The sequence below is a fragment of the Phodopus roborovskii genome, unplaced genomic scaffold (assembly GCF_943737965.1).
Source record: "Phodopus roborovskii unplaced genomic scaffold, PHOROB, whole genome shotgun sequence".
NCBI lineage: Eukaryota > Metazoa > Chordata > Mammalia > Rodentia > Cricetidae > Phodopus > Phodopus roborovskii.
The window spans coordinates 22,048,552-22,075,934 of NW_026126540.1; the positions used below are offsets into that span (position 1 = coordinate 22,048,552).

At 46.3% G+C, this 27,383-nt stretch overlaps 1 protein-coding gene across 3 annotated transcripts; it reads right to left on the reverse strand.

Annotated features, from left to right (window-relative positions):
- Positions 1-59: 59 nt before the first annotated feature.
- Slc25a44 (solute carrier family 25 member 44) lies at positions 60-15,041 on the reverse strand. 3 transcript variants are annotated; one of them, XM_051198753.1, is made up of 4 exons: positions 14,878-15,041; positions 10,812-11,449; positions 5,528-5,655; positions 60-2,427 (listed from the first exon to the last, which is right to left on the reverse strand). In XM_051198753.1, exons 2-4 carry the CDS (start codon positions 11,434-11,436, stop codon positions 2,236-2,238), a joined length of 945 nt encoding a protein of 314 aa, XP_051054710.1. In that variant the 5' UTR covers positions 11,437-11,449; positions 14,878-15,041; the 3' UTR covers positions 60-2,235. The 3 variants fall into 3 exon arrangements, with proteins under 3 accessions (XP_051054710.1, XP_051054709.1, XP_051054712.1); XM_051198752.1 differs by having other exon boundaries at positions 14,626-15,033; XM_051198755.1 differs by having other exon boundaries at positions 2,281-2,427; positions 5,528-5,650; positions 14,626-15,035.
- Between the last annotated feature and the right edge of the window lie 12,342 nt (positions 15,042-27,383).

Sequence of the window (27,383 nt, forward strand, 5' to 3'; positions counted from 1 at the left end):
TAGTATATACACCTCTGATAACTTGGTTTCCAGCATGGAAAAACATTCAGAAGCCGAAGTTTAGGGGTTCAATAAAAATTTTTAATTATATTTCAAAGATTTCATACAGTGCAACAGTGAATATTCGCAGCTCATATCCTCAAGAGTTTTACCAAATGCTTAAGTGCATTTTCTTCCCCACGTCCCTCCAGTTTTCCTGTCTTTTCGAGTTTCTAATTAGGTTATGGACCAACAAGTTAAAATTTCCAGCTGTTTTGCTCTCCAGTTTCGGGAAAACGGGCGCCCACTGGCCCATCCTCAACAAGACCAATCCTAGCCCCTGACTTTGGGGAAGTAGGGAATCAGGAGAGGCGTCCCTATACCTTTACAAGCATTGTCCTTTCAAACAAGAAGGGAAACGGAGGAAAGGGGGAAGGAAGGGACAGGAGAGGGAGAGACTTAACACAGTACAAGGAAATGAAATCAGGAGAAGAAATAACCTAAGGCATGAAAGTCAGGAACCTCTTGTGGTGTCCACACTCTGCCCCAGTAAGGAAGGACCACAGAAAGATGAGAGACACAAATACGGGCGTGATAGGAAAAGCTTGACAAGGGTCCTTGCTTCCATTGTATTGACAGTTCTTAAGGTAGAGGGGCAAAAACTTCAAAATTTTTCTATGGGCTGTACCCTTCAGATGACTATGAACAAAACTGGAGGGCAATCTCAGTAAAGTGCAGGAAGTGAGGCCAGGCAGGATACTGTAAAACCAGAACTCAGGGAGGTGGGGGAGGATCAAGAGTTCAAGGTCATCCCCTGCTACATAGAGAATCAAAACCAGCCTAGGACGTGTCTGAGACCCTGTCTCAAAACGACTAATACACAGAGACAAACCAAAGTAAGGGGTTTGAAGGGCCTCCTAGTCAAGACGGGAGAATGGAGCAGCCGTGAGAAACATGAAGGCTTCAGTTAGCTAGCACCTTCCAAATTGGCACCATGGCATTTCCCAAGGGTTGAAAGCATCACCCAGGCCGTCATCATAAGCAGGAAGTCAAGATGTGACTGCCTTCTTCCCTTCTACGCGCTGTTCCCCTCTGCCTCCAGCACCGGCCCGGTGGGGGCAGGGGAGGGGCTCCTGCAGCAGCATCAACGGTTTTGGCAGTATAAGGCTGGTAATTGCAGTGGGCCTGGCCTTGGGTGCCTTCCTGACTGTTCTTTTTACTGTTGCCAGCACAGGGTACCATGACTGGGATGACACTTCACAACCAAGGAAAGAAAACAAGGACAGTTCATATTCCAGAGTCCCACTGTGAGACACTCGCTGCTATTCATCTGAGGGACATGTATGTGTGTGGCATTGCTGCCTGGGGCTCGGAACCTACCCTGCTGCCTCCTGGGCTTGGCTCAGCTGGCCTGAGGAGATAACAGTGAGGAGCACACACCCTCTCATTAATTTCTAAGCCAGTGGCTTCAGGTCAATGTTCCAAGTCCAGTGTACTCCAGTAAGTCTGACTACTGTGCCCTCCACTGTAGTCTCCTGGGCCAATGGAGGCCAACAGCCCATTCTTGTCTTCAGGTTCCCGGGCCTGAAGGGATAGGGAAGGGATAAAGAATGGGACAGACATCACAGTTTTCCACTTCTGCAAGGAGTGGGTTCCGACAGCGGGCCCGAGGCTGTCAGAGTTACTTGCCCGGTTCACAGATGTTCAACTATACACACAAGTAAAGCCTCGGCATTTCGCCCTCCTGTGACTCCTAGAGAAGATGAACACCCTGCAGAGTGTTTGCTACTCCCGTTTGTCCCCAAAAGGCAGAGCAAAGCAAAGTAGTCCAGTGGAAAACTCGGTCCCAAATTTAAAACAAGCAAGCATAAAAAATAAATCATGGCTACTTGCTTAGAGCCTTGGCTTAAAGACTCAAAAGAAAGAAGCAGGGGACAAGCAAAGTCCATAGCAGTACTTCCCCAGGCCTGAGGGACACACAGAGAGGGGCACCAGTGAGCAGCTGACAGGGTCCTGTGGAGGTTGACCTTCAGGCCATGACTGAGTACAAGGACCTAGTGAGGGGCCCAGATCTGCAGGAGAAATAAAACTACTGGGAACACAGAACCTCTTCAGCAAGAGCAGTCCAGTTACTACTCTTGTCCCAGACAGGTCACCTGGCCGGGAGTAGGATGGGTATGTCGTGGTGGCATTCACAAGGGTTCTCTCTTGGCCCAGAAAAATGTGTGAAACCATAGCCTCTTTGTCCACCACTGGCTACCAGTGTCTTGAGTCCACCAGCTCAGGTCGGAGGCTGAGTTTCTTGAGGCTCTCATAGCCCACCACAATGACGATGGTGGAGGGTGTAGCCGAGATGATTCGGGCTGAGAGGCCCTTCATGAGGCCCCAAGGGCCTTCTTCTGCCATCAGCTGTCTGAAAGTCAGGATGATGGAGCTCTTGCCTTCAACCTGGAAAAATCAGCACAGTGAAGATCCACCAACTGCCTTCCGTAATAACTGCTCTACTTACCCACACTGCTTCAGGCTCAAGTGAGGACCCGAGGACGGACGGACGGGACTCTGCTTCTGGGGACAGCAGTGACTTCCTCCAAATTCCATGACAGACTACCTGAGCTTACTTAACCCTTTCTACCCCAGCTTCCTCAAACAGGAATGGTGATAACAGTCTCTGTGCAACAAGGTTTTTACACGCAAGAAAAAACAATACTTGTAAATGCCAACCATAGAGCCATGGCGGCACACAACTTTAACCCCAGCACCGAGGAGGTGGAGGCAGGCCGATCCCTAAATTTGAGGCCAACCTGGTCTATACAGTGAGTTCCTGGCCAGTCAAAGCTATCTGATGAAACCTTGTCTCAACAGACTACATTAGCCCTGCCTGGCAGGAGAATGCTCACCGAGTATAGGCTCTCACTGCCCTCAGGCAAGCTATCCAGCTCTGAATCTTCTCTCTGTGTCAGGGAGGCTTCATCCAATCCCCAACAAGGCCCTCAAGCAGCTCTACCCATCCGTGGCTGGCTCAGGTCATCTCAACCCCTCTCAGTTTCAGGGCTAGAAGCCTCCACTCTGTTCTGTGTTAGTCACACAGCCAGTAGCCAGGATCTCTTTGCCCCTTTTTCGATAGTCCTACCTCCTTCCCCCTGCTCCCAAATCACAACTATAGAGCCCACGTCAGAGCACTTCTGCCAATGCAAGACACAGACTCCTTATTTATACCCTTCCCTGTCCGGTGCATCCTCACAAGGTGATGCTGGCTTCTTCAGGAACCTCCTCTACACTCTTTTTCTCCTCCAGCATCTCATCTCACTTTGCTTCCACAACCACCTTTAGCCATGGCAAGGGCATTTTCAGCTTGGCCCTAGTCTCCTGCCTAGAACCCACAAAGCACAAGCCTGTTTTTTTCCCCTAGGATTGCCTCCTGAAACACCTGGGCAGGGTGAAGGAAAGAGTGTGGCCAGCCATAGTTCTCATGGTAAAGACACTGGAGGATGCAACTGCATCCCAATCAGATGCCAGCATGCTTATTTTCAAATGTTGGAAGAAGCACTCTCTTCCCTCCTATCCTCACCATATCCCAGTTCCCACCCCCTCCCCTGTCTCCCCCACCAACCCCTAGCCCAGCCCCTTTTCTGCTCCCCAGGGAGGGTGAAGCCTTCCATGGGGAGTCTTCAAAGTCTGTCATATCATTTGGAGCAGGGCCTAGGCCCTTCCTATGTGTCTAGGCTGAGAGAGTATCCCTCTATGTGGGATGGGCTCCCAAAGTCCATTCGTATACTAGGGATAAATACAGATCCACTACCAGAGGCCCCACTGACTGCCCAGTCCTCCTAACTAACACCACATTCAGGGGGTCTGGGTGGGTCCTACGCTGGCTTCCCAGCTGTCAGACTGGAGGCCATGAGCTCTCCCTCCATTTTTCTTTTCTTGATTCTCCACTTTTCATCCTAAATTACCCTGGTTACACATTAAAAGGTTCCCTAAGAATTGATACAGCAGAACCTACCCTTTGCACATCATGTACCATATACAGATTCTACTTCTTGGTGCTAGCTGACTGTCTTCAGAGCTGCCTTTAGACCAGGATTATAATTTCTGGGAAGTACCAAGAACTGTCAGCGTTTTGGATGAGTCTACACAGTACAACCTTTGAAAGCTATTTAAAAACAGTCCCAGGCCAGCAACATGGCTCACTGCTTACCATCAAGCCTGATGACATGAGTTCAATACCCTGGAGCCCACATGGTAGAAAGAGAAACCAACTACTGCAAGTTAACCTCTGACCTATATGCACATTATAGTTTACACACACACACACACACCCCAGAAAATCAAAACAGAAACAAACAAACAAAAAACTCACAAGTTTCTCAGCTGGCATAGTGGCATGTACCTTTAATCTTAGTATTTGGAGGGCAGAGGCAGGAAAATCAAGAGTTCAAGGTTGTCCTCAGCTACACAGGGAGTTTGAAGCCAGCCTTGTGAAAGAACTCTGGGACTTTGTCTCAAAACAACAAAAGACCAAACACAGAGGCAAGGCACCTTCCTATAACCCCCAGCACTCACGGATTCAGGAATTCAAGGTCAGCATCAGCTACAATAGCTTTGAGACCAGATTGGACTACATGACACCCTGTCTCAAAAATAAACACAAACAAACAAAAAGCTGGGGAGCTGTTTGTTGGTACTTGCTTAGAAAGTGCAGCACTTCTGGACATAGAGAAGAGTCAGGAGTTCAAGGCCACCACTGGGTTAGTTATAGTTATTAAATCCCGCCTGGGATACATGAGAACCTGTCTTTAAGCGTGAAAAAAAAAATACATAAAAAAGAAAGGACCAGCAAGATGGTTCAGTGGGTAAGGCTCCTGCTTCCAGACTTGACAACCTGAGTTTGATTCCCAGGGCCCAAAAATGTAAGTAAAGAATTTACCCACTCACACAAGTTTCTTGCTAGCTTCTGCTCCTATCATGTCTATCTAATGTGTACACACAAGCACACACAATAAATATAGTAATTTTGAAAGGAAAAGGACATTTTTGTCTCTCTTCCCATTTTTTTCAAGTCTTGCCTCCTCCTCCTGCCTACTCCAAGATCACAACTTTAGAGACCATCTCTTTGATTTCAGTCTCTCATTCTTTTTGGATTCATGGCCTAGTGGAAAAATCAGAGACTTCTAAAGTGAATATGAAACAACAATTCTAATCACTACAAGTTTGCAAGGTAAGGAAGAAGGGTGCCTTAAGGCATAGGCTAACAGAGTATGGAACAGATTCCAACTGAAGGCTGAAAGAAAGCATTAAGTATTCCCAGAGGCTAGCTACATAATGGGCAGAGATGTACAAGGTGCAGATAGTATAAGAAAAACAATCTAGATCCTTTCGAGAACTCAGTTGGTATCTGTACAGATAAGCACAGGAAGGGAGTTGGATAGTTACAAGGCTGACTAGACATCAGGGCCAGGGCACACTGAAATCACAGGGACATTGGGCGCCTACAGATTGTGCTTCTAATCCCTGAGTCAAGGGTGGGGAGGAGACTGGAGAGCATTACCTGCACACGGGTTCGGATGACATCCATGGGGTTGGTGAGGATGGAGGCAGTGGCTGCAGCCAGGGGCCCAGAGATGGCTTGGAAGACAATGTGAGGGCACTCCTGAGGACACAGGTACGACAGCTTCTCTGGAATCCAGGGAAAGACAATGCCTCAAGATACAAGGTACCATCTGCCTACCCTCACAACGCCTTTACATCTAAGACAATCCCTCAGCCCTCTGCTATCTTGGACCTTTGTATTATACGTTTTGCTTCTCTGCTTCTACCTGCATCCACCAGAAATTCATATTATATCTTTGGATCTTTTCAGAAGTCATTTTGGATATACCTATCATCCATTTCAAAAGGACAAGACTTAGGGATCTAAAAACCTCTGCTTGGCAACTCCCTTCATCTGATTGATAGAAAATCACTTCTGATGTAAAAACTAGCACATACTGCAGGTTTCCCTACGTGGCATTCTAGAAGGAGACACTTAAAAACCATATGATTAGCCAGGCAGTCTGTGGTAGCTCCAGCCTGTAATTGCAGCGCCCAGGAGACTGAGGCAGGATTGCTATGAGTTTGTTACCACATGGGCTGTAGAATAAATCCCAGGCCAGCTTGAGCTTCAATGTGAGGCCCTGTCTCAAATTCCTTAAAAAGTGTGACACTGATACACAGTGGTCTCTATGGAAGGGACTGGGTGACTGTCATGAATAAGAAGGCTGTGCACTATATCTGGCAAACTTTTTCCTTTCAAAGTTCTTTACCTTTAGGGGTTGGGGGAAGGCAAGATATCATGTAGCCCAGACTGGCCTGGAACTTAGTATATATAGGTGAGGACGAGCTCTGACCTCTCATCACCTCCAAGTTCTGGGATTACAGGCATGTGGCGCCACAGCTGGTCTACACAGTACCTGAGATGGCTCCCAGAGCTTCCTGCATGCCAGGCAAGCACTCTACCGATTCAGCCACGTACATAGCCCTTCAAAATTCATTTGGAATTTTTGACAAATATAAACAATTAATATTAAAATAGAAAGTCTTACCCTACAGTGAGGACCAGCTTATTCCAAGAAGAAAAAAAAAAAAAAAAAAAAAAAAAAAAAGCCAGTTGTGATGAAGCATGCCTTTAATCCCAGCATTTGGGAGGCAGAGACTGGCAGGTCCCTGAGTTCAAGGCCAGTTCCAGGACATCCAGGGCTACACAAAGGAACCCTCTCAAAAAACAAAAGCTTCAGTCACGCATGGTGATGCCCTTCAAAAATGAAGGTAAGAGGGCCTGGAGTCTGTCTAAGGTCATCTTCAACTACAGAGTGAGCTCCAGGCCTACTTAGACTACATGACACTGTCTCAAGAAAGTAAGAAGGGGTTCAGTTAGCAGAGTGCTCACCTAGCATGCATGGAGCCTAGAATGCAAACAGCCTAGCTAGCATGCATGGAGCTCTGGGTTTGACACCCAGCACATAAAACCAAGCATGGTGGACACATCTAATCCCAGCACCCTGGAAGTAGCACGGGAGGATCAGAAGTTCAAGGTGACACAGTGACTTCAAGGGCTACAGGATATTCTATTTAAATTTGAAAAAAGAGAAAAAGCCAGACATAGCAGTGCATGCTTGTAATTTTTATAAGGCCCACCATGTCTCAGAACAAGGACAATAACACCAAGGCCTATTTTCTCACAGTGCCACTGGGACGTGTGCCTGCAAATAAATTCTTTGCTTTACTCTCTTTTGAGGTAAGACAAGAGTTCATTTATTTAGTCAACGAAGATTCAGTGAGTTCCATGGGTCTTGAGGGCAGGATGGTGAATAAAAGTGCCTCAAATTCTTGCCCCCGGGAAGTGCACACTCTACTAGGCGAGAAGGGACAATAAACAAATAAAAAGTAAAACACATAGCCACGTAGAAGGCGCACACTATAGCTAAAGTAAAGTGAGAGAGGAAGACAGGAATGCCAAGGGTAGGGGTGAGGTAAGTTGTGATTTTAAACAAAGCAGCCATGGTACTTCCAGAGAAAGTGATGTTCAGAAACCACCTGATGGTGGGAACGTAAGCCACATGTGCCTGGGCAAGGAGATTTCCAAAGATAACATATATCCAAAGAGCCACAGCAGAGGCAGGTGGATCTCAGTGAGCTCAAGGCCAGCCTGGTCTACACAGTGAGTTCTAGGACAGCCAGGTCTATTACACAGAGATTCCCCGTCTCAAAATAAATAAATAAATAAATAAATTAATTAATTAATTAATGTGCCAAGGCAGCGGCATGCCTGAGGGGCTCAGGGGCAGCAAGACCAATGACACCGAGCAGAGCATTTGGGAGGGAGCAGCAAGTGAGGTCTGAATTAAGTAACCAAGGACCCAGAGGGTACTAGAAGAGTTTAGGCTTTTACACTAAAATAGGAGGTCACAGACTCATAATCTCAAAGATTTCCTCTCAGTTTCTCTTCTACGGTCAGTCACCAGTCCTTGAGATTGTTTTTCAGGTGCTTCCTTCTGTGGCGAAGTTTGTGGCGAAGTAGGGAAAGATTAGGAAGACGGGGTTGGCAGGCAGAAGCCACAGCTTCAGTCTTAGTCGACATGGCAGAATTTCGTAAGCCTGGGGCAGAGCCACCTCTTCCCCACTTTGTAACTGTGTTTCTCCCCAAAGTCAAGCATGCCAGCAGAAATGGGGCAATGTGGAGTCTGCCTCACGGGTGCCCTTTTTCTCCCGAAGATGGCTTTTTGCAATCATAAACTGCAGTATTGGGACGCACACTGCCTGCCTCCCGGGCCTGTGTGCACTGGCCCCAGGCTTGCAAGCTGCACAGGACCTAGATTCCAACTCTAATTTTGTACAGGTGCCACTTTCCTAGAGCTCACAGAGCAAATGGAGAGTTAAGAGGGCATTATTCAGTCAACAAATGTTTACTGAGCACCCAAATCTACAGGCAGACTCACCTTAACTATCGTCTAGCTAAGTGACTTTGGACACCAGTAATAAATGAATATTTATTTAGTGGTGGCTAAATGCCTGGCATTATGAGAAACACTAGACCCATGCAGAGGAAGAAGGAGCCACACACACCTTTAATCCCAGCACTTGGGAGACGGAGGCAGGTGGATCTCTTTTTGTTTAAGGCCAACCTGGTCTACATAGCAAGTTCCAGGCCAGGGGGGGTCTACATAGAGACCCAAAAATAAAACAAACAAAACAAGAAATATTTTCCTGGATCTTATGATTCTAATTAAGGAGCTAGAAGTTGGGGGTAAAATAATTGCAAACAAGTGTCAAGAAGGAATAAAGGAGCTAAAACAGGAAGCAGAGACAGCCCTCTTTCCAGCAGGATAAAGACACTCTCGATGGGTGTGGTGGCACACATCTTAATCCCACCACTTGGGAGATAGGCAGGCAAATCTCTGTGAGTTTGAGGCCAGCCTGCACTACATAGTGAGTTCCTGGACAGCCAGGGCTATGAACAACCTGTAGCAAAAAACAACAAAAAAAGTTTTGCTTTGTTTTTTAACAAAGGTGGCATATGATTGAGTCCTGAAGCATGAGAAGCCAGCCACATAAAGAACAGAGGAAAAGGTGCCCCAGGCAGAGAGCTCTGCCACTGAGCTGCACGCCCAGCTTTGTAACCAGAATTTAAGAGACTAATCCATTCGGAACATATATAATGCCTAGCTGAAAACCTGACTCTTGGGTAGCAGAGGTAGGAGAATCACAAATCCAGGGCCTACATGACTACAGAACAAGTTCAAGTCCAACCTAGGAGCTTAGTGAGATGCTGGCTCAAAATCAAAAGTACAAATGGGGGCCAGTATGTGGCTAAGTTGGTAGAGCTTACGTAGCCTAGCTGAAACACGATCGAACTCTAGCACGGCATAAACCAGACATGGTACAAGCCTTTAATCCTAGCACCCAGGAGGTAGAGGAAGGAGGGTTAGAAAGTCAAGGTCAGACAGCCTGGCCCACGTATCTATCAGGCAAGCTAGAGCTATATAGTGAGCCTTATCTCAGAAAGAAAAGAAAATAAGGTCATCTTCAAGTACATAGGGAGTTGGAGGCCAGCGTGGAATACACAGTTAGAGATCCTGTGTCAAAAACAAGTTGGGCATAGTGACACATGCCTGTCATCCCAGCACATGGATGGAAGGCAGAGATAAAAGTTTGAAGTCATTCTTGGCAAGTTTAAGGCCTTATTGGATAATATGAGACCTTGGTTCAAATAAAAAATGGCTAGGTGGTAGGCACATGCCCATAATCCCAGGACCTGGTGGGTAGAGGCAGCAGGATCAGTAGTTTAAGGCCAGTCTGAGGTACAGGAGTCCCAATCCAAAAACAAACCAACACAGGAACTTCAAGAACCAACACAAAATTAGCTAAGTGTGGTAGTGTAAGCCTGTAATTCCAGCGGCATAAGAGACAAAGGCAGAAACTTATTGAAAAATAAAACTTAAGATGGGTATCCCCTCCTCTACCTTAGGACTTTAGAGACTGAAGCAAGGAAACTCCTGAGAATTCAAGGACAGCCTGAGCTACAAGTTAGCATGGGCTGCAGAATACAGTTCAGTGGCCAAGCAGCTATCTATGTGCAAGGGTGCACAAAGCCTAGTGCTCCATCCTCGACTACAGACAGAGCCTTCACAGAGCCCGGCAGTCGGAATGTCGGCTGAGACCTCTGGACAGGTTTGGCTGACAATGGTACAGAATGTGGGCATACAGGGAAACTTCATGAGATCAATTGAGGGCAAAGGCCAAAGGCAGACTTCAGAGAAGACTCGCTCCCGGGAACTTGCCTTAGTTTTATTTAGTCTGGCTTTTCTGAAATGCTAGGGATTAAACCTCGGGGCTCACACATGCTAGCCAAGCTCTCCTCAATTGAGCTACATGCCCAGCTTTCCTAAGTGTCTGCTGAGGTTATCCTAGAACTTACAGAGCAAAAGTATTGCTGTTAGCTCTACAGTGTTGGACTACAGTGAGTTAGAAGCCAGTTTATGTTAAACAGGGAGACCCTGACTCACAAAAACACAAGAACAAAAATTGACTGCTAGAATGTACTCCCAAAGGGTCAGGGTGGCAGTACAGGGTTCGATTTTACTACAAAAAAAGTCTAGAGGAAATACTGTGATAAGTAGAAGAAACAGAGCTAGCAAAACTCGTGTTCAGCAGCATACACCTGTGACCCCAGCACTCAGTGAGGCTAATTTGATCCTCGCTAATTTGATCTCTACTCTTCTCCACTCTAAAAACACATAGAAACAACAGTATCGCTGCACCATTAGTAAGGGCTCCCCTTCCCAGGCCCTGCTTACCTGCATAGAAGTGGTAAAAGGGCCACCATACCGCACTGTTGGGGATATATGTCAGCAGTGAGGCCACGTAGCCTCGGTAGAAGCCTCGAAGCCCATCGGCCCGCAGGATCTGTCTGATGATGTCCTTAGTTTGGCCAAAGGCAATGAGCCCTTGCCCCTCTAGGTTCCCATGAACTTGGAAGCGACCCATTTTCTCCCCCTTGCGCTGCATCATCAGGTGCTGAGAGACAACATCGATGGGCACTGTGATGCTCTGGGCCACTAGGGAGGCAGAGCCGCCAGCCACCAGCGATTTGACTGTGTTACTCTGGCTGTAGTCAGACACAAACTTCCGGGTAAGCTCATAAGTGGTGACATAGCACTGGCCAGAGATGAGTGTGAAGGTGTTGACCAGGAACCCCCGGTAGAGGCCAGTCACTCCATCTGCTCGCAGGATCTTGACAAAGGCATCAAAGGTCCCATGGTAGAGGCTCCTGCCCTTCTGAACCTGCAGCCGAGTGCGGATGAGGGTGAATGGGTACACACTAACCCGGATCATCATTGTCATCGCCACACCAAACACATAGAACTTCTTCTTGTCCAGGTGTTCCCACTCAATGATCTGGATGTTTCGCTTGTCCTCCATTGTGCCTGAAGACCTGGGATTTGGGCAGGCAGGGGGATGTGAGGCAGGTCAGAACTTTTATTTCTTTCCCCTCCTGCCTAGGCTTCAAAGTCACCTTCTCAGGCAGCATCTCTTGGGATACTCGCCTCAGCAAAACCTATCCTTCGCAGCCTGGCTCTGTCCACACACAACCCAGAGCAGCACTTCTCCACTTCTGTCCTTGACCAGCCTTTTCCAACTCAGAGTCCTTCTTCTAGAAACCATTCCTCACCACATGACAAGGCTAGACCGCCTCACCTCAGCCCCTACGCAGCTTGTAAGACTATCCATTCTGAATTCTGTCTCTGCCTAGGTCTTGGCATCAGAGTCTTGAACATGGACCATTCTGCCTTCCTTGCCTGGGTACACTTAGGAACTTAGGATACAACGCTGTGGACAATCCATCCACCTGGATCCAAGGCCTACATGGCTAATGGGATGTCACTAAGTGACACAGAGGAGGTTCCTGGAGACTGGACTGCCCCTGGTTCCTCTGAAGAAGCAACCACCTTTGCCCTTTCACCCTCGGTGTGAGTCACCTTATGTACGTTTGTGTCTGCTGGCCTCACTCCCCCACCATGCTGGCTGCTCTGGCCCCCCCCCCCGCCCCCCCCTCGCTGTAATTTATATTTTCTCTAGTCTACAGTAGAAGAAAGTGTGGGCAGGGATTTCACACTAGGGGGCGTCCCTAACCACTTCCCCACTCTCCAGGAAAAGGAGTCTAAGTCAGGAACAGGCCAAAGGTCAGAGTGCTCTTTGGCCATTAACTAACCCCAGAAAGAGGAAAGAACCACCTGAGCTGGTTTCCCAGAAGAAAGCTTGCAGGACCTGCTTGAATCTGGGCAGTTAACCCTAGATGTACAAATGACAAAACAACAACAAAACGTTTCTGGGAAATGAGCAAGCTGTATAATGGGTCAAATATAACCAGCCCAGAGCCACGTAGCTGCTCAGCGGTGGAGGCAAGATAAAAGCCAAGAGCTTTACTCCACTATGCCTCCCGTGCCGTTTGAGTTGAAGATCTCAACACAACACAATTTCTCTGTTCGACTGAAAACTAATTCCTCCCATGAGAGGCAGTGTAAATGCTCTCCTGGCTGCCAGTTCCCTCAGCTTTATTCCAAAAAACCTAGGACTGCCGCCTCTCTTGCGGAGTGACTGAGCTTATTGGCCAAGCAAGCACGTGGTCATCACAAAGACAAACACAGCTGGGCATGCGCACACTGCGTGCAGCACGGGGCAGAAGGGCAGAGAAATGAAGTGTTCTGCTTCGGGACCTGGTTTCATGGGCACCTTCTAACCCTGTCAAGCTGTCACCCTGTGCAGGCATTTCTGATGAGCAATCCTAAGGCAGAGCCCACTGCTCCATCTCCTCTTTGCCTTCATCTCTCACATGATGCCAATTACTATAAATCTCTGAATGAAGCCAGGGTTCCCCCAAGGCGGGTAATTCCTACCAATGTCATGGCAACAGGAGGAGCCACTGAAGGTCATGACTCAATCAATAAGGCACCATATTAGAAAGCTAGAGGGCGCTATGCCCTTGGAAAAAAGAAGTTTCTCCCTCAAAGTAGGCTAACTGTCACTGCTAGAAAATCCTTGATGCAGAAATCTGAATACAAGCATTCTTCCGCCTTCCTTTTTCCTGATCCAGCCAGTCTGACTTCTTTACGGCCCTTTGTCAGACCCTAATTTGTGTACCTGATCCCAGTTCTGGATTTGCTGACATCTTTAAAACTGTTCTTGGGGCTGGGGATGTGTGTAGCTCAGTTGACAGAATGCCTGCCTAGCATGTACCAGGCCCTAAATTCAATCCCCAGCACGGCATAAAAAAACAGGTGCAGTGGCCCATGCCTGTAGTCCTAGCATTGGAGACAGGCGTAGAAGATCACAAGTCTGTAGTCACCTTTGACTATATAGCAAGTCCAAGGCCAGCCAGGGTTACAAGACACAAGCTTTAAAAACAAAACAGAACATTGTTGGTGAATTGCTAAGTGCTTTTTGCACATCTCAATGGATTACCCAGATCAGGGAGCATGCTATACGTGAAGTTAGCAATGAAATGGGAGACAAACTAGTACAAGCACGCACGCCTCCTGTCACTTCCACCCCCTCACACAAACAGAATCCACAACTAAACTAGTCGCTCGGTTTTGCTGTTTGTTTTGTATGGCTCTCATGGGGCCCATGCTGGCCTTGGACCCTCTTGTCTTCATTCACCATTTCCTAAATGCTGGGATTACAGATGTGACCCACCATACCCTTGTCCAGTTTATCAAGCACGGGGACCAAGCCTAGGTCTTCCTACAAACATTCTACCAACTGAGCGAGATCCTCAGCCGCTGGAGCTACTGACTGTTAACAGTGATTCCTTAAGTCCTCCATACCCACAGTGATCCACAGATTAGCAGCATGGGCATTACCCGGAGTTGCCTACACAAGAGCACAGCCAGGTGTAGTAGCACGTGTTTGTCACTCCAGCACGAGGGAGCTGAGGTGAGAAACAGGAGTTCAAAGTCAGCCTGGGCTACACAGACGGGGGAAGGGGACTTCAGGCCATACCTTACACCTACTGATTAAGAAAAAACACTGACATCTCTAGGTGGCTTACATTAATTGTCAAAGTGTGGGGAGCATTTGCTTTAGTTACTAGAGACTGACAGCTTTATAAGAATTACAACTGTTCTTGGAGTCCAAGATCCTTGGGACTAGGTTAGGAGCCCTCCGACTCCATGTGGGACTTTGGCACAATAATGACCAATCGGTCCATTCCAATCTTTTCTGTTGACAACTCCCACCACATCAGGTTGCCTTGTGCTGGTCAGCTCGTGACCAGACCCAGGGGCTGCAATTCGCAGACAGAAACAAATACTAACAGGCACCCTCTCTTCTTCTTGCCCTCTGTGCGGCATCAGGCTCTGCATCTTGGGAGCTGTCACCCACTTGAACGTGAACATATTATTCTGGAACACCTGTGCCGCTGACTATTCACTGCCTTTCCCTAGGTCCTAACGAAATCTCCTCCCACTTCAAGACAGCCTCCTCCCTCTGGCATGGTGAGGTTCCCACCCGGTCTTCCTTGGTCTTCAATACAGGTTTCCACGTGAACCCTCATCACAGACACATGACAATCCCCTCCACATACTCCACGTGACACCCTCCTTTATGCACCTTCGGTCCGGCTCTTGCTCCGCCAATTCAGGGTCCTTGGGTATGCCCCTCGCCATGCTCCTCTAGTCGTCAGCCTCTCATGCTCCTATGCCAGGAAGAGATGCCTCGCCAGACTTGCCTTTCGTAGCCAAATTTGCAAGGAGACTTCCCATGGCGATGTAGCCCCGCAGAGCAGACATCCGCTGATCCTCGACAAGTCGGTCCTTAGGTACCTCCGATCCCTCAAGGCACCCAAGCACCGCAGTTTCTTACCTTCTCAGACCCCGGCGGTTCGGCTGCGTCTGAGAACTCCGGCCCTGAACTCCTAGACCGCAGTCCCCGCACTACCTTCCATTCCCAGGGACAGCCAGACTCGGTTCGCATCTTCCTCCATCTCGACTGGGAGCCTGGAACTGCCGGAACCGGAAGCCGGGATGCTGTCATTCCCATCCACTGTGAAGTGGCTGTAAAGCCACCAATGGCATTCTTAGCCTTTGAGCCTCCCTCCAGCCGGACCTCTTCGGCCATCTTGGATTAAGGCAGTAGCCCCGCCTACTTTAGCTTCGCTATGCCCTCAAGCCTGTCACGCGTGCGTGTCCCGCTAGGGTCCTTCGTAATTGGCTGTCACAGAAACCAAGAGTCAGAGATGGCTGATCCCTCCCTGTCTTTCTTTTTCTTTTCCTTCCTTTCTTCTTTTTTCTTCTTCTTTATTATTTTCTTCTTCTTTTTAAATCTTTTTTTTTCTTTCTGGGCTAGGTCTTGCTATGAAGACCTAGCTGGCCTCCAATTTGTTAATCCCCCTGCCTCAGATTTCCAAGTGCTGTGATTACAGACCTGCGCCTCCACTCCCGGTTTCTGAGGCTCTTCTTGACAACACAGTTAAAATGAGACGCCTTTTAGAATATGATTTTCAGTAGAGAGAGGAAGGGAGTCTAATCTTTAACTTTTTTCCGTACCTTTTCTCATTTTTGGAGCCCAAACAGTAGAAACTGAAGTGGCCCCAGCTCTGGGTCTGGTTTTACCCTTGTGTAGGTTTTTAAAAGTTGTTTGTTTATTCTGTACTTTCAGCCTATGCTGGTTAGTGTTTTTCTGTCAACCTGAAACCGGCTTGATTCATCAGGGAAGAGGAAATGTAAACTGATTAATTGCTTCCATTGGACTGGCCTGTAAACCAGTAGGTTGGCATTTTATTGGTTAATGATTGACGTGGAAAGGCCCATCCTACTAAGGGTTTTGCTACCCTAGGGCATCCTGAATGTGAGCCTAAGGAGAAAATCACTATGCAGTCACTCATAGTCTGCTTCAGCGCTGCCCACTTGGTTCCTACCCTGACTTCTTCCTTTCAGTATGAACTATAATTTTTAAAATTAAGAAAATCCAACTAGGATGTATCCCTGGTGCACAAAAGGACTTTGGGAGCACATTCCCCATGAAGGGATACTCCCTTAACCTAGAGGCAGGAGGGAGGGCCTAGTCCCTACTCCAAATGACAGATTTTGTTGATCCCTCCTGGAAGGCATCATTCTCCCTGTGGAGTGGGTGGAGAGGGGAGGGTGGTAGTCGGGCATGGGAGGGAGGGAGAAAGGGAGAGAGAAAGGGAAGGACAGCCAGGAAAGCATAAAGAGACCTGTCTCAATAAACAAAAGAAAGAAATGAGTGGTGGCAGCACACTCCTTTAGTCCCAGCCAGAACTAGCCAATGAAACCCACACTCCTTTAGTCCCAGCCAGAACTAGCCAATGAAACCTTGTCTCAAAACCCAAAACAAAAAGAACTTGGGAAAGGATTTCTTTCTTTTTCTGTTCTTTCTTTTTTCTTTTTTTTTTTTTTTTTCAAGACAGGGTTTCTCCGCATAGCTTTGTAGACCAGGTTGGCCTTAAAATCACAGAGATCTGCTTGCTTCTTCCTCCCAAGTGCTGGCATTAAGGGCGTGTCCAGCACTGCCCATCTGGACAATCATTTCTTTATGGGGAAAACTCAGACTCCCTTCTAGCTTTGGAGAATATACGCATATTATTGCTATATTGTGTATTATTATATCTGTAATATAATAATTCTCCCTGTGTGCAGAATTTCTTCCTCCTGTAACTTACTACCCATTGTAACTTTCTCATCGCTCTCTTCGCAGTCTCCAGTAACCATTATTCTCCTAAATTCCCACTTTCATTCCCTGTACCCACATCAGCCGCCTCATTACCACCTGTAACCCCAGGTGCAAGGAACTGAACACTCTCCTCTAACCTCTGTGACAGCAGCATACGTGAGCTCACGACCAACAATAAGACAACCACAAATACACAAATATCAGCAATCTTTAAAAGAAATTTTAAAAGCTCCTAATTGCTCACCACCCCTTCATACCCACATGTTTCTTTCAACTTTATCAGTGTCTTATTTTTATTTGGTTTGGTTTTGGTTTTTCAAGACAGGGTTTCTCTGATTAGCCCTGGCTGTCCTGGAAATCACTCTGTAGACCAGGTTGGCCTAAAACTCTGAGATCCCCCTGCCTCTGGTCCCAATGCTGGGATTGAAGGGGTGCACCATCACTGCAAGGCAACCTTAATGTGTTAACATACTTTTTGAGATTATAGTATAATCACATCATTTCCTCCCTTCCTCACCCCAGCCCCTCCCATGTGCCTGCCTTATTCTCATAAAAATTCATTAACTCCTTCGTGCGCCTGTGCATAAAACACTGGCTCAATAAAGTACTTATATGTATTTCTCCAGAGCTGATCATTTGGTATTGGATCACCAGTTGGTGTGCTTTCTTGAGGACGACTGAATTGTATGATTTTGAAGGCTTACTCTCACTCTGTAGCCAAGGCTGACCTCAATCTCAAGCCGATCTTATCTCAGCCTGCAGTAAGTGCCTTCCTTCATTGTTGTGCTGTTCACATCAACGTTGTTCAGACTTTACCAGTGAGTTCTAGCCCACAATTACCTCCTACTCCTGAACTCAGGCAGGGTATGGTCAGGCAGGGGTTTGGTCAGGCAGGGTTTGGTCAGGCAGGGGTTTGGTCAGGCAGGGGTTTGGTCAGGCAGGGGTTTGGTCAGGCAGGGTTTGGTCAGGCAGGGGTTTGGTCAGGCAGGGTTTGGTCAGGCAGGGGTTTGGTCAGGCAGGGTTTGGTCAGGCAGGGGTTTGGTCAGGCAGGGTATGGTCAGGCAGGGGTTTGGTCAGGCAGGGTTTGGTCAGGCAGGGTTTGGTCAGGCAGGGGTTTGGTCAGGCAGGGTATGGTCAGGCAGGGGTTTGGTCAGGCAGGAACTATGAGTAGAGCAGAGTGCTTCACAGACAGCCTCACTGGCTTCAGGGCTGGGATGTAGTTTACTTTAATCAATTGGTTCTTTGTAATTGGCAGAGACTCTCATGATGACTCAGCCTGTTGTGTCTAGGAGGGACATGGTTTGTCACACAGAGACTCAAGCAGGAGGGGTCCTCATGCCCACCTGAACTGAATGATGTTTTGTTTGTGTGTGATTTCTGTCTTTCATGTGCCACTAAGGCCAGAATGGTACCCGATTTGCTCATTGATATGTACTCACAATGCTGACCACATTATAGTGGATCCTTGTGGCTTGGTGAATAGATTTCCAGGATGGGAGAGCCCCTGGCATGCAAAGCAGCACTGTGTCAAAAGGCTTTGGGATACCAACTCCATGTGGGACACTAGAAAATTACCTGTGGAGGACAGTCGTCAAAGCTGGAGACAATGCACACCCAGAACAATGTCTCCACTAGTTAACCAAGGCCAGCTGTCGGTTCATCTATGTGTCCCGAAGCAACAGGACTTTCAGGGAAGACCCAAGAGACTAGTGGGTGGGCTCCAGGATCAGCTGCAAAGGAGCTGGGAGCAAAACATAACATTCCTAAGGTCCTTTTCATTTTATTCTGTTTGGGCTCTGGTACAGAAGTGTGTTTAGAAAGCTCTTCTTATTCTAGCATAGATGGGGAGGTACTGTCTCAGAGGAGCTATTGGCAATCGATAGCCGCTGGAGGGAGAAGAATTATATCCAACCCCCCCCCTCTCCTTTTTAAAACAGCACTTGGGAGGCAGAGGCAGGCAAATCTCTGAGTTCGAGGGCAGGCTGCTCTACAGAGCTAGTTCCAAGACAGGCTCCAGAGCTACACAGAGAAACTCTGTCTTGAAATGCCAATTTTTTCCCCTCAAGAATAAAGAAAAATTAACAAGGAAGAAATCTGGCTCTGTGGTTGGTTTGAACACATTTCTAAAAACAAAACAAAACAAACAACAACAACAACAAAACCCAACTCCAAATCACCAATATTATGTTGGCATCACCTTAAGAAAATTAAGTACTTCTGTGATGGCTAAAGAAATTCCATTTTGCCAGGCAGTGATGGCACAGGCCTTTAATCCCAGCAGAGGCAGGCAGATCTCTGAATTCAAGGCTAGCCTGGTCTACAGAATGAGTTCCAGGACAGCAGGGATACACAGAGAAACCCTGTTTCAAACACTACCCCCAAAAAGGAACTCCATTTTATGCTAGGCATCCATCTTAGCACCCCCTAGCCATTTATCTCTGACTCTAATCTCTAGAAGATAAGCTTCCAGTAACCCTGACTCAGTGACCCCACCCCAAAAAATGTACAGCCCTGACTATCTCTGTGTTGTGATACAACTGACTGCCTTCTAGTTCCTGTAATTTGCTTATGCAGAAACCCAAAGATTGTTTTGAGTCACCTTAACCACCTAACTTAGCAGAACAGACCAGGTTTTGCTTGCTTTCATAGAAACTGAAGGTCTTCTTGTGGTTTTCCCCTTTTAAAATTCTCCTTTTAACCTCCTCGTGGCAATCTTAAATTTGGCTCAGAGACTGTTGATCCTTCAACAGCTAATCCATAATATTTTAATTATGATTGGGTTGATTTTAATTATGATTATAATTATGGCCATAGACTTTGTGGTCTTTTCCCTAACACTTCCCCTTGCTGTCATCTAATGGAGAGCAGGCCCAGCTTCGTATTCCCCACATTTTCCTCACCATGTCTTTTGTCTTTTTTCTGTCTGTTGTCAGTCTGTATCTGGGCCTGCCTGAGGGCTGTCTTATGAATCTGTCTCCATATCTGTGTGTGAGTCTGGCGAAGGGCTCTGCTGTGTCTTTGTTGAACAGCACAGAAAGCATCACACAGGAAAGGAACATGATACTTTACAGAAACCTTTAACAGTTTTATAAAAGATTAAGTCACAGACTCCAACGGACCCAGATGACGAGTACCACAAACACCAAAATCCAAATATTGTGGGCAAAAATTATGATGGATACTCATTTTATAAGGTTGCTTTCAAACTCTACTTTTGCCGTATTCAGCAAATGATTATTAGAACACACACACATTACTCTGAATCAGGAGCACGGAAGAGCACATAATTTAAGATTACAGCTACACATTAGCTCAGGGTGTAAATATTGATTACAAGGGAATCCAAGGCAAGTAAGGTTGATTGTTACATTGTTTATTTTAAAGGCAGGTTAAACCAATAGGCTGAGGACACAGCAGGATATCAATGTGAGTCTTAAGTGACTTCAAGGTATATTATTAACTTTGGCTATGTGGTCCAGAAAAGACTAGGTCTCTTAGAAGGTAAGAGATAGTTTTATCATAATGCATCAACACATAGCTCCTCTTGCTAGGAGTGCTTGTGCAAACCTGTAATCCTGGCTGCCTGGGAGGCTGAGACAAGGGGATTACAAGTTCAAGGCCTTCTGGAGCTACTGAATGAGTTCAATGACAGATTGGACAATTTAGTGAGACCCTGTCTCAAAAGTATGAAATTTGCTGGTGATATAGTTCAGTGGTACAGCACTTACCTAGTATGCATCATGAGGCCCTAGGTTTAATGTGATGAGAGAGAGAGAGAGAGACAGAGACAGAGACAGAGAGAGAGAGGTAGTGAGATATTTGCCTTGTCAGCACCTGTGGCATAGACCACGCCCATTGGGGGTGGAGACAGGGCCCGACGTGACCTAGGGGAACTAAGGCTGAGGAGGGGACCAGGAACCTGCTGGTGTTCATCTGTCTATGTTGTGAGTTATTTCTCCCTGAATAAACATTTATTCAACCGATTTGTTTCTCCTGATCCTTATTAAACATCGATAGAGAGACTCTTAACAAGCATGGCAGTTTACATATATGATTCCAGCGCTTGGGACACTGAAGCAGGTGATTGTCATGGATTTAAGGACAGCCTGAGTTGCCTGAGACTCAAAGTACACAACAGGATGGGAGTTTGCTACTGGTGGTTGATGTGGCATCAAATTCTATGTTCTTGACCGCTTGTTCAAAGAACTAAAACATGAGCTGGAGAGATGGCTCAGCAGTTAAGAATGCTTACTGCTCATGGTTCCTGCCGAAGACCTGAGTTTGGTTCCTAGCAGCACTCATACTGTATGATTCACAGTCTCCTGCAACTATAGCACTTAGAGACTCGATACCTTCTCCTGGACCCCTTTGGAACCTGCACCCAGACAGGTACATACCCAAACAGAGACACATAATTAAAAATAAATTATTTTTGAAGGGGTTGGAGAGCTGGTTCCTCAGTGAAGAGCACTTGTTCTCACAGAGAACAGTTGCATTCCCCATACCCATGGTAAGAGTTCACAACGGTCCATAACTCCCAAGAAATCCAGTGCTGCCCTCTGACTTTCTTGGGCACTAGGCATGCATGTGAGCAAAATATTCACACACACAAAATAAACCATATCTAAAAATAAAATGACAACAAAATTGAGGTTCAGGGGAGATGGCTCTGTTATCCAGAGAGTGTGTTGCTCCTGCAGAAGATGGGAGTTCAGTTTGCAGCACCCACATCATCTGATTCACAAACATCTGTAATTACAGATCCAGGGGCCTGCACACACAGACATACATGCACACAAACACAAACACACACATGCACACTTGAACACTCACATGCACACATATATAAGAACACAGTTGAAAAAGAAAACAAGAAGAGTTGAAAAACAAAAGCTCACAAAGATTTGCAAAAGTGGAGAAGAAAGTTTATTCAAAACCAAACAAGGGGCTGTCAAGATGACTCAGTGGGTAAAGATGCTTCAGTTTTCTCCCCACAATCCACGTGGTAGACAAAGAAAATGGTTCCCCATGAGTGCTGTGACCCCCGCTGGCATGCTGTGGCACTCATTCACCTACACTTCCCTGCTCACACATAAATAAATAAACAAGTATATAATGAAAAGCAAAGCATCAAAGCATATCAGAGGCGCTCAAAGGCCTGCTTATTCCAAGTTTCCTTTTATGGGGTGTAAAGGAAAGGAGTCTGGTGGTTCCGATGATTTTTAACTTTTGTTTGGTTGGCTGATTGGTTTTTGGTTTTTCAAGGCAGGGTTTCTCTGTGTAGTTCTGGCTGTCCTGGACCTCACTCTGTAGACCAGGCTGGCCTGAAACTCAGAGATTGGCTTGCCTCTGCCTCCCGAGTGCTGGGATTAGAGTTGTGTGCCACTACCACATTTTAAGATTTTAAAAAAGATGGTGAGTGTGTCTGTGTGTGCCCCATGTATGCAGGTACCTGAGGAGGCCAGAAGGAAGTGTCAGATCCTGAAGCTGGGCTGTTGTGAGCTATCCAGTACTGATGCTGGGATCTGCTGGAAGAGCAGCAAGTACTTTCTCAACTGCTGAGTCAGCTCTCCAGCCTGTTTGTTTGTTTACTTAGTGTGTGTGTGTGTGTGTGTGTGTGTGTGTGTGTGTGTGTGTGTATACGAGTGTGCACATGAGTGCAGGTCTCCAAGCAAACTAGAGGAGGGAGTCAGGTCCCTAGAACTATGTTTATAAGCAGTCGTGAGTCTCTTGGCATGTGTGCCATAAACCAAATGGCTTTTCTGTGTTGCTGGTTGCTTTTTTACTCTTTAGCTCTTTTGGGGGACTGCCAGCCAGCTCCCAAATAAATTACATGGAAACTTACTCTTACTTAAGAATGCCTAGCTTTAGCTTGGCTTATTTCTAGCCAGCTTTTCTTAAATTATCCCAACTGCCTTTTGCCTCTGGGCTTTTTCCTTTTCTTCTGTACATCTTACTTTCACTCTTACTCTGTGGCTGGCTGGCTGGCTGGCTGGCTGGGTGGCTGGCCTCTGATTTCCTCCTCCCTTTGTTCTATCTTGCTCCTTCCTCTTCCTCCTGCATTTCTCCTTATATTTATTCTCTCTGCCTGGCAGCCCCACCTATTCCTTTCCTGCCTTGCTATTGACCAATCAGCTCTTTATTAGACCAGGTATTTTAGACAGGCAAAGAATCACAGCTTCACAGAGTTAAACAAATTCAACATAAAAGAACACAACACTTCTTTGCATCATTAAAACAAATGTTCCACAGCATAAACAAATGTAACTCATTTTCAACTAATATTCTACAACATTTCTGTAAGATCAGTACATGCAAATAACTGAAGGGAAATAAATGGAGCTGGGCTGGAGAGGTGACCCAAGTTCAGTACCCAGCACAACCATGGTGGCTCTCAATTACCTGTAGCTTCAGTTCCAAGGGATCTGACACCCTCTTCTGGCTTCTGCAGGCACCAGGCATGTAGGTGGTGTATATACGTTCATGTAGGCAAAATACTCATGCACATAAAATAAAAAAGTTTAAATCTTAAAAACCCACGAGGCACCTCATCATACTAGAATGGCTCTGAGAAATAGGGGGGAAAAATAACAAGTGTTGGTGAAGAACAAAGGTGTGGAGAAATTGGAGCCTTGTGTATATGGGTAGGAGTATGAAGTGGTGAGGAACATGCAGCAGGCCTTCCAAAGGCAAACAGAACTGCTACTGTATTATCCATTAGGTCTGTTTATGGCTATGATCAAAACAATTGGGAGCATTTATATTTCTGTGTTCATAGTAGTCAAAACATGGAGCAGTTCCAGCATCATGAACAGTGACTGGAAAAGCAAAATGTTATATCTCATCATGAGGAGGAAAGGGGCATCAAAGGGACGTATTAGGCGTGGCTCTCTAAACACAGGGTGAATAAAGGATGGATGGATGAATAGATAAATCCATTGGTAGACAGACAGACAGACAAGTGACAGATGGATGGATGGGGTATTAGAGAAATTGGCTCACATGACTATGGAAACCGAGGAGTCCCAGGACAGGTCACTTGCAAGCTGGAGCTCCAGGGTGCAGGTATCATGACTGTGTACATGCCCTAAAACCTGAGGACCAAAGACTCCATCTGAGTCTAAGAAGCTGGGCGCTGGTGCACATCCTGGAGTCTGGAAGGAGGACTGGACAGTGCCCACCACATTAAGGGTGGCTCTGTCCAGCCAGTTTGCTGTCTGCTCTAGAAACAGCCCCACAGACACTCACAGAAGCAACGTTCTACCAGCTTTCTGGGCATTTTCTAGCCCAGCCACGTTGGCTCCTAGAATTTCCCACCACAGCGAGTGGTTTAAGAAGCCTCTGGGTGAGTGGTATAAAGATGATTAGCATGAGGGCCATCTGGAGTATGGGGGGAAGCTGGCTCTGGGGCAACTGAAGCATGGGGGGAAGCTGGCTCTGGGGTGGAGAGGGATCCTGAAAAGCATGACCACTCCATCAACCAACAGCTGCAGAAATAGAGGGTCAAGCCAGAAGGGCTACCCAAGTTCCCGAACAGCACAGGAAGGGAAGCCCTGCAGCCCAGCCTCATCTCATGGCCTCCCCAGGTTCCACAGAGAGACCCTTGTTCTAGAATCTTGGGAGCAGCCGGACTAGCTGGGAAAGGGCCAGGATGGAGAAGGCAGGGCCTTTGGCTAAGTGCGTTTTGAGAGTGAGGAAGAAAAGGAGTTTGTAGGGAGGAAAGAAATGAAAGAAGTCTTCTGTAGAATAATCTTTGCACACTGTGAATATGTATTACTCTCATTGGTTAATAAAGAGCTGACTGGCTTATAGCTGGGCAGGAAGAGATTGGGCAGGAAAGCCAGACTAGTGGGACTCTAGGAAGAAGGAGGGTGGGGCCTTGGAGTCACAAGACAGAGGAAGCAGGACATGTAGGAAATGAGGTAACAAGCCCTGAACCACATGGTAGAATTTAAATAAGAAATATGGATTAATTTAAGTTTTAAGGGCTAGTTAGTAACAAGCCTAAGCTATTGGCTGAGCATCTATAATTAATATTAAGTCTCTGTGTCATTATTTGGGAGCTGGCTGGCCATCCTGACTAAAAACTTCGCCTACAAATAGTGTCTAACATAAGGCAGCTACATCCACATAAAACTTGAGGAAACTTTAAAAAGGTTCCAAACACAAACATGGCCTTCTAGTCTCATGTCTCTCATGCCTCAGTACAGAGACATGTCTCTTGGCCACTGCCTGCCAGATGGACCCAGCCACCAACCACCATGCACTAAACTGAGCAGTACCAGCAGCTGACACGATAATTAAGGTTCATCTCGTGTGATCAAAAAACAATACAGCTCCTCAGTAAAGACAGATCCAGACAGGAAAAAAAACCTCTCCAAGTGGATTTCAGTGTGCTTAAAAATATACATAGGCTTACAATAGAAAAGAGAAAGAATACATTCTGTCATAAATTAAAAATAGTTTAAAAATAATAAAGTCCTTAAAAATCAGTAAAGTACAAAAACTTTAAAGCCATGTAAAGATGGGAAATACACAGGCTGGATCGTGCATGTAATTATGTCGTCTTTGAATTTTTGACTGCTGATGAAAAAGTGGTAGATGCTGAGAGATAGTGGATTATGAAAGCTGCTAGATTAATCCAACCTATATATTTAAAAAATATCTTGACTTCAAAATGAAAGCTAAAAAAGGTGTGTTTCTTAGGGGAAGAGGTTATATTTTTATTTCCACGGGAAGTGAGATGCTATGGATTCATTCCAGGTTGATATGGATCTGATTTGATTGGAGAAGACACCCTGAGAATCCTGGCTCCAGACATAAACAAATAAACCTAGAAAAACTACAAAATACATAACATATATTTTACTTGCTCAAACATAAATCAAAAAGTCATCTTTGGCTAACTTGTGTACAACACACAGTCAATACCTGTATTAATACAGATATGTATGTTATGTTTAAAAGTTTATGTATTTTCAGAGAAAGGGGACAAGACACCAATAGAAATGGATGGCCCAGGTGACCTGACATCTTAAAACACCTCTTTAGCAGTTTCCTCAGAGTTCAACATCCAGAACAGCTTCAAGGCTGCCTACTGAGATGATCCAGCCTCACAGACTACTCCATCCAAGACTTAACTGCTATCCTGATTTCTCCCAAAGATCCCAGTCACCTTCCCAAAACAAGAATTATGAATATTTGTCATCATTTAGGGGGATTGGTTACATGTTATTAATGGTCATGGGGGAAATATCTTTAAAAATGGAGTTAGGTTCAAGGATCTCTTTCTGAATATTAAGTCTCTATGTGATTATTTGGGAGCTAGCTGGCTGTTCCAATGAAAAACTCTGCCTACAGAAGTGAAATTGCTCTAATAAAAGACAAAAACAGCTGGAACACTTTTAATCCCAGCTCTGGCAAAGCAGAGGTAGGCAGATCTCTGTAAATTCCAGGCCAGCCTGGTCTACATAGTAAATTCCAGGACAGCCAGAGATTTATCTCAAACCAACAAAACAACTATGTCGGGAGCGGTCTTTGCGGGCTGCAATCGGAGCCAGCTGAATGGCCCCAAGTCTGTATCTGAGTGGGAGAGTGTGGATGAGGGAAAGGCTCGCTATAGGTGAGAGAGAGAGAGAGAGAGAGAGTAGAGAGAGAGAGTAGAGAGAGAGAGTAAAGGTCAGGAGGGCAGATTCACCACTCTTATATACCATAACCAAAAAGGCAACACAGTATCATGTATATGGAACAAACAGACTTTTCTTCCTCCCTTATTCCAAGGGTTCAATAACCCCACCTTATCTCCAACTTCTTGTTCCCTAGCCTTGAGGTCAGGAGTAGCCATACTTCAGATTTAACTTCTCCTTCCTTAGCCTTGACAGTCATAAGTAGCCATACCTCAGATTCAGATCTGTTGTTATTTAGACTAAGCCTAAACATCCTTCTGTAGCCACACCTTTGACCTTTAGGTCTTGTGACTTGCTGACAGCATTGAACTCTACCCTTGTGCCAAGATGGAGTGCAGCCATCTTTATGGGATCCACACAGCTAGGGGCTGCAGGGGACCTCCCTGTTAAGAACACTTGCTGTTCTGGCTGAGAATCAGAGTTCAGTCCCCAGCACCCACAATGGGTAGGTCACAACTAACTACAACTATAGTTCCAGAGGCCTTGTTCTGGCCTCCACAAGCACCTGTACATTTACACAGACACAAATAAATCTAAACCCAGAACCAAACCATAGTGGGTAGGGTCAGAAGGGGAGTCTTGGCATATTTCTGCTCACTGAGGCAACATCATTCACAATAACCAAAAGCAAAGGCAACCCCAATCTATCTGTGGATGAATGGAGACAGAAAGGGTAGTAGACGCGAAAGGATGAAAATACAGCCTTACTCTCCAATGACCCCAGGAAGCTAAAAGTTTAGAAATACTATCTAAAAAGCCCTAAAAACCTCAAATTCCAGACCCCGTCCTCTGCCAGTAAATAGGCAAAAGGTCACACTCCTTGCTGCTTATCTGATTTCGTAAACTGCTTGTGAAACCCCCGCCCCAGTGACCTATCCTAACTGCCATTGTCACCCCACCTAGGAGCCCGGGGAAATGCAGACCTCCAGGCTATAGAAAACTGATTGGTCTATAAAGCGCGTGCTTGGATGATTTAAAATGATTGGTCTA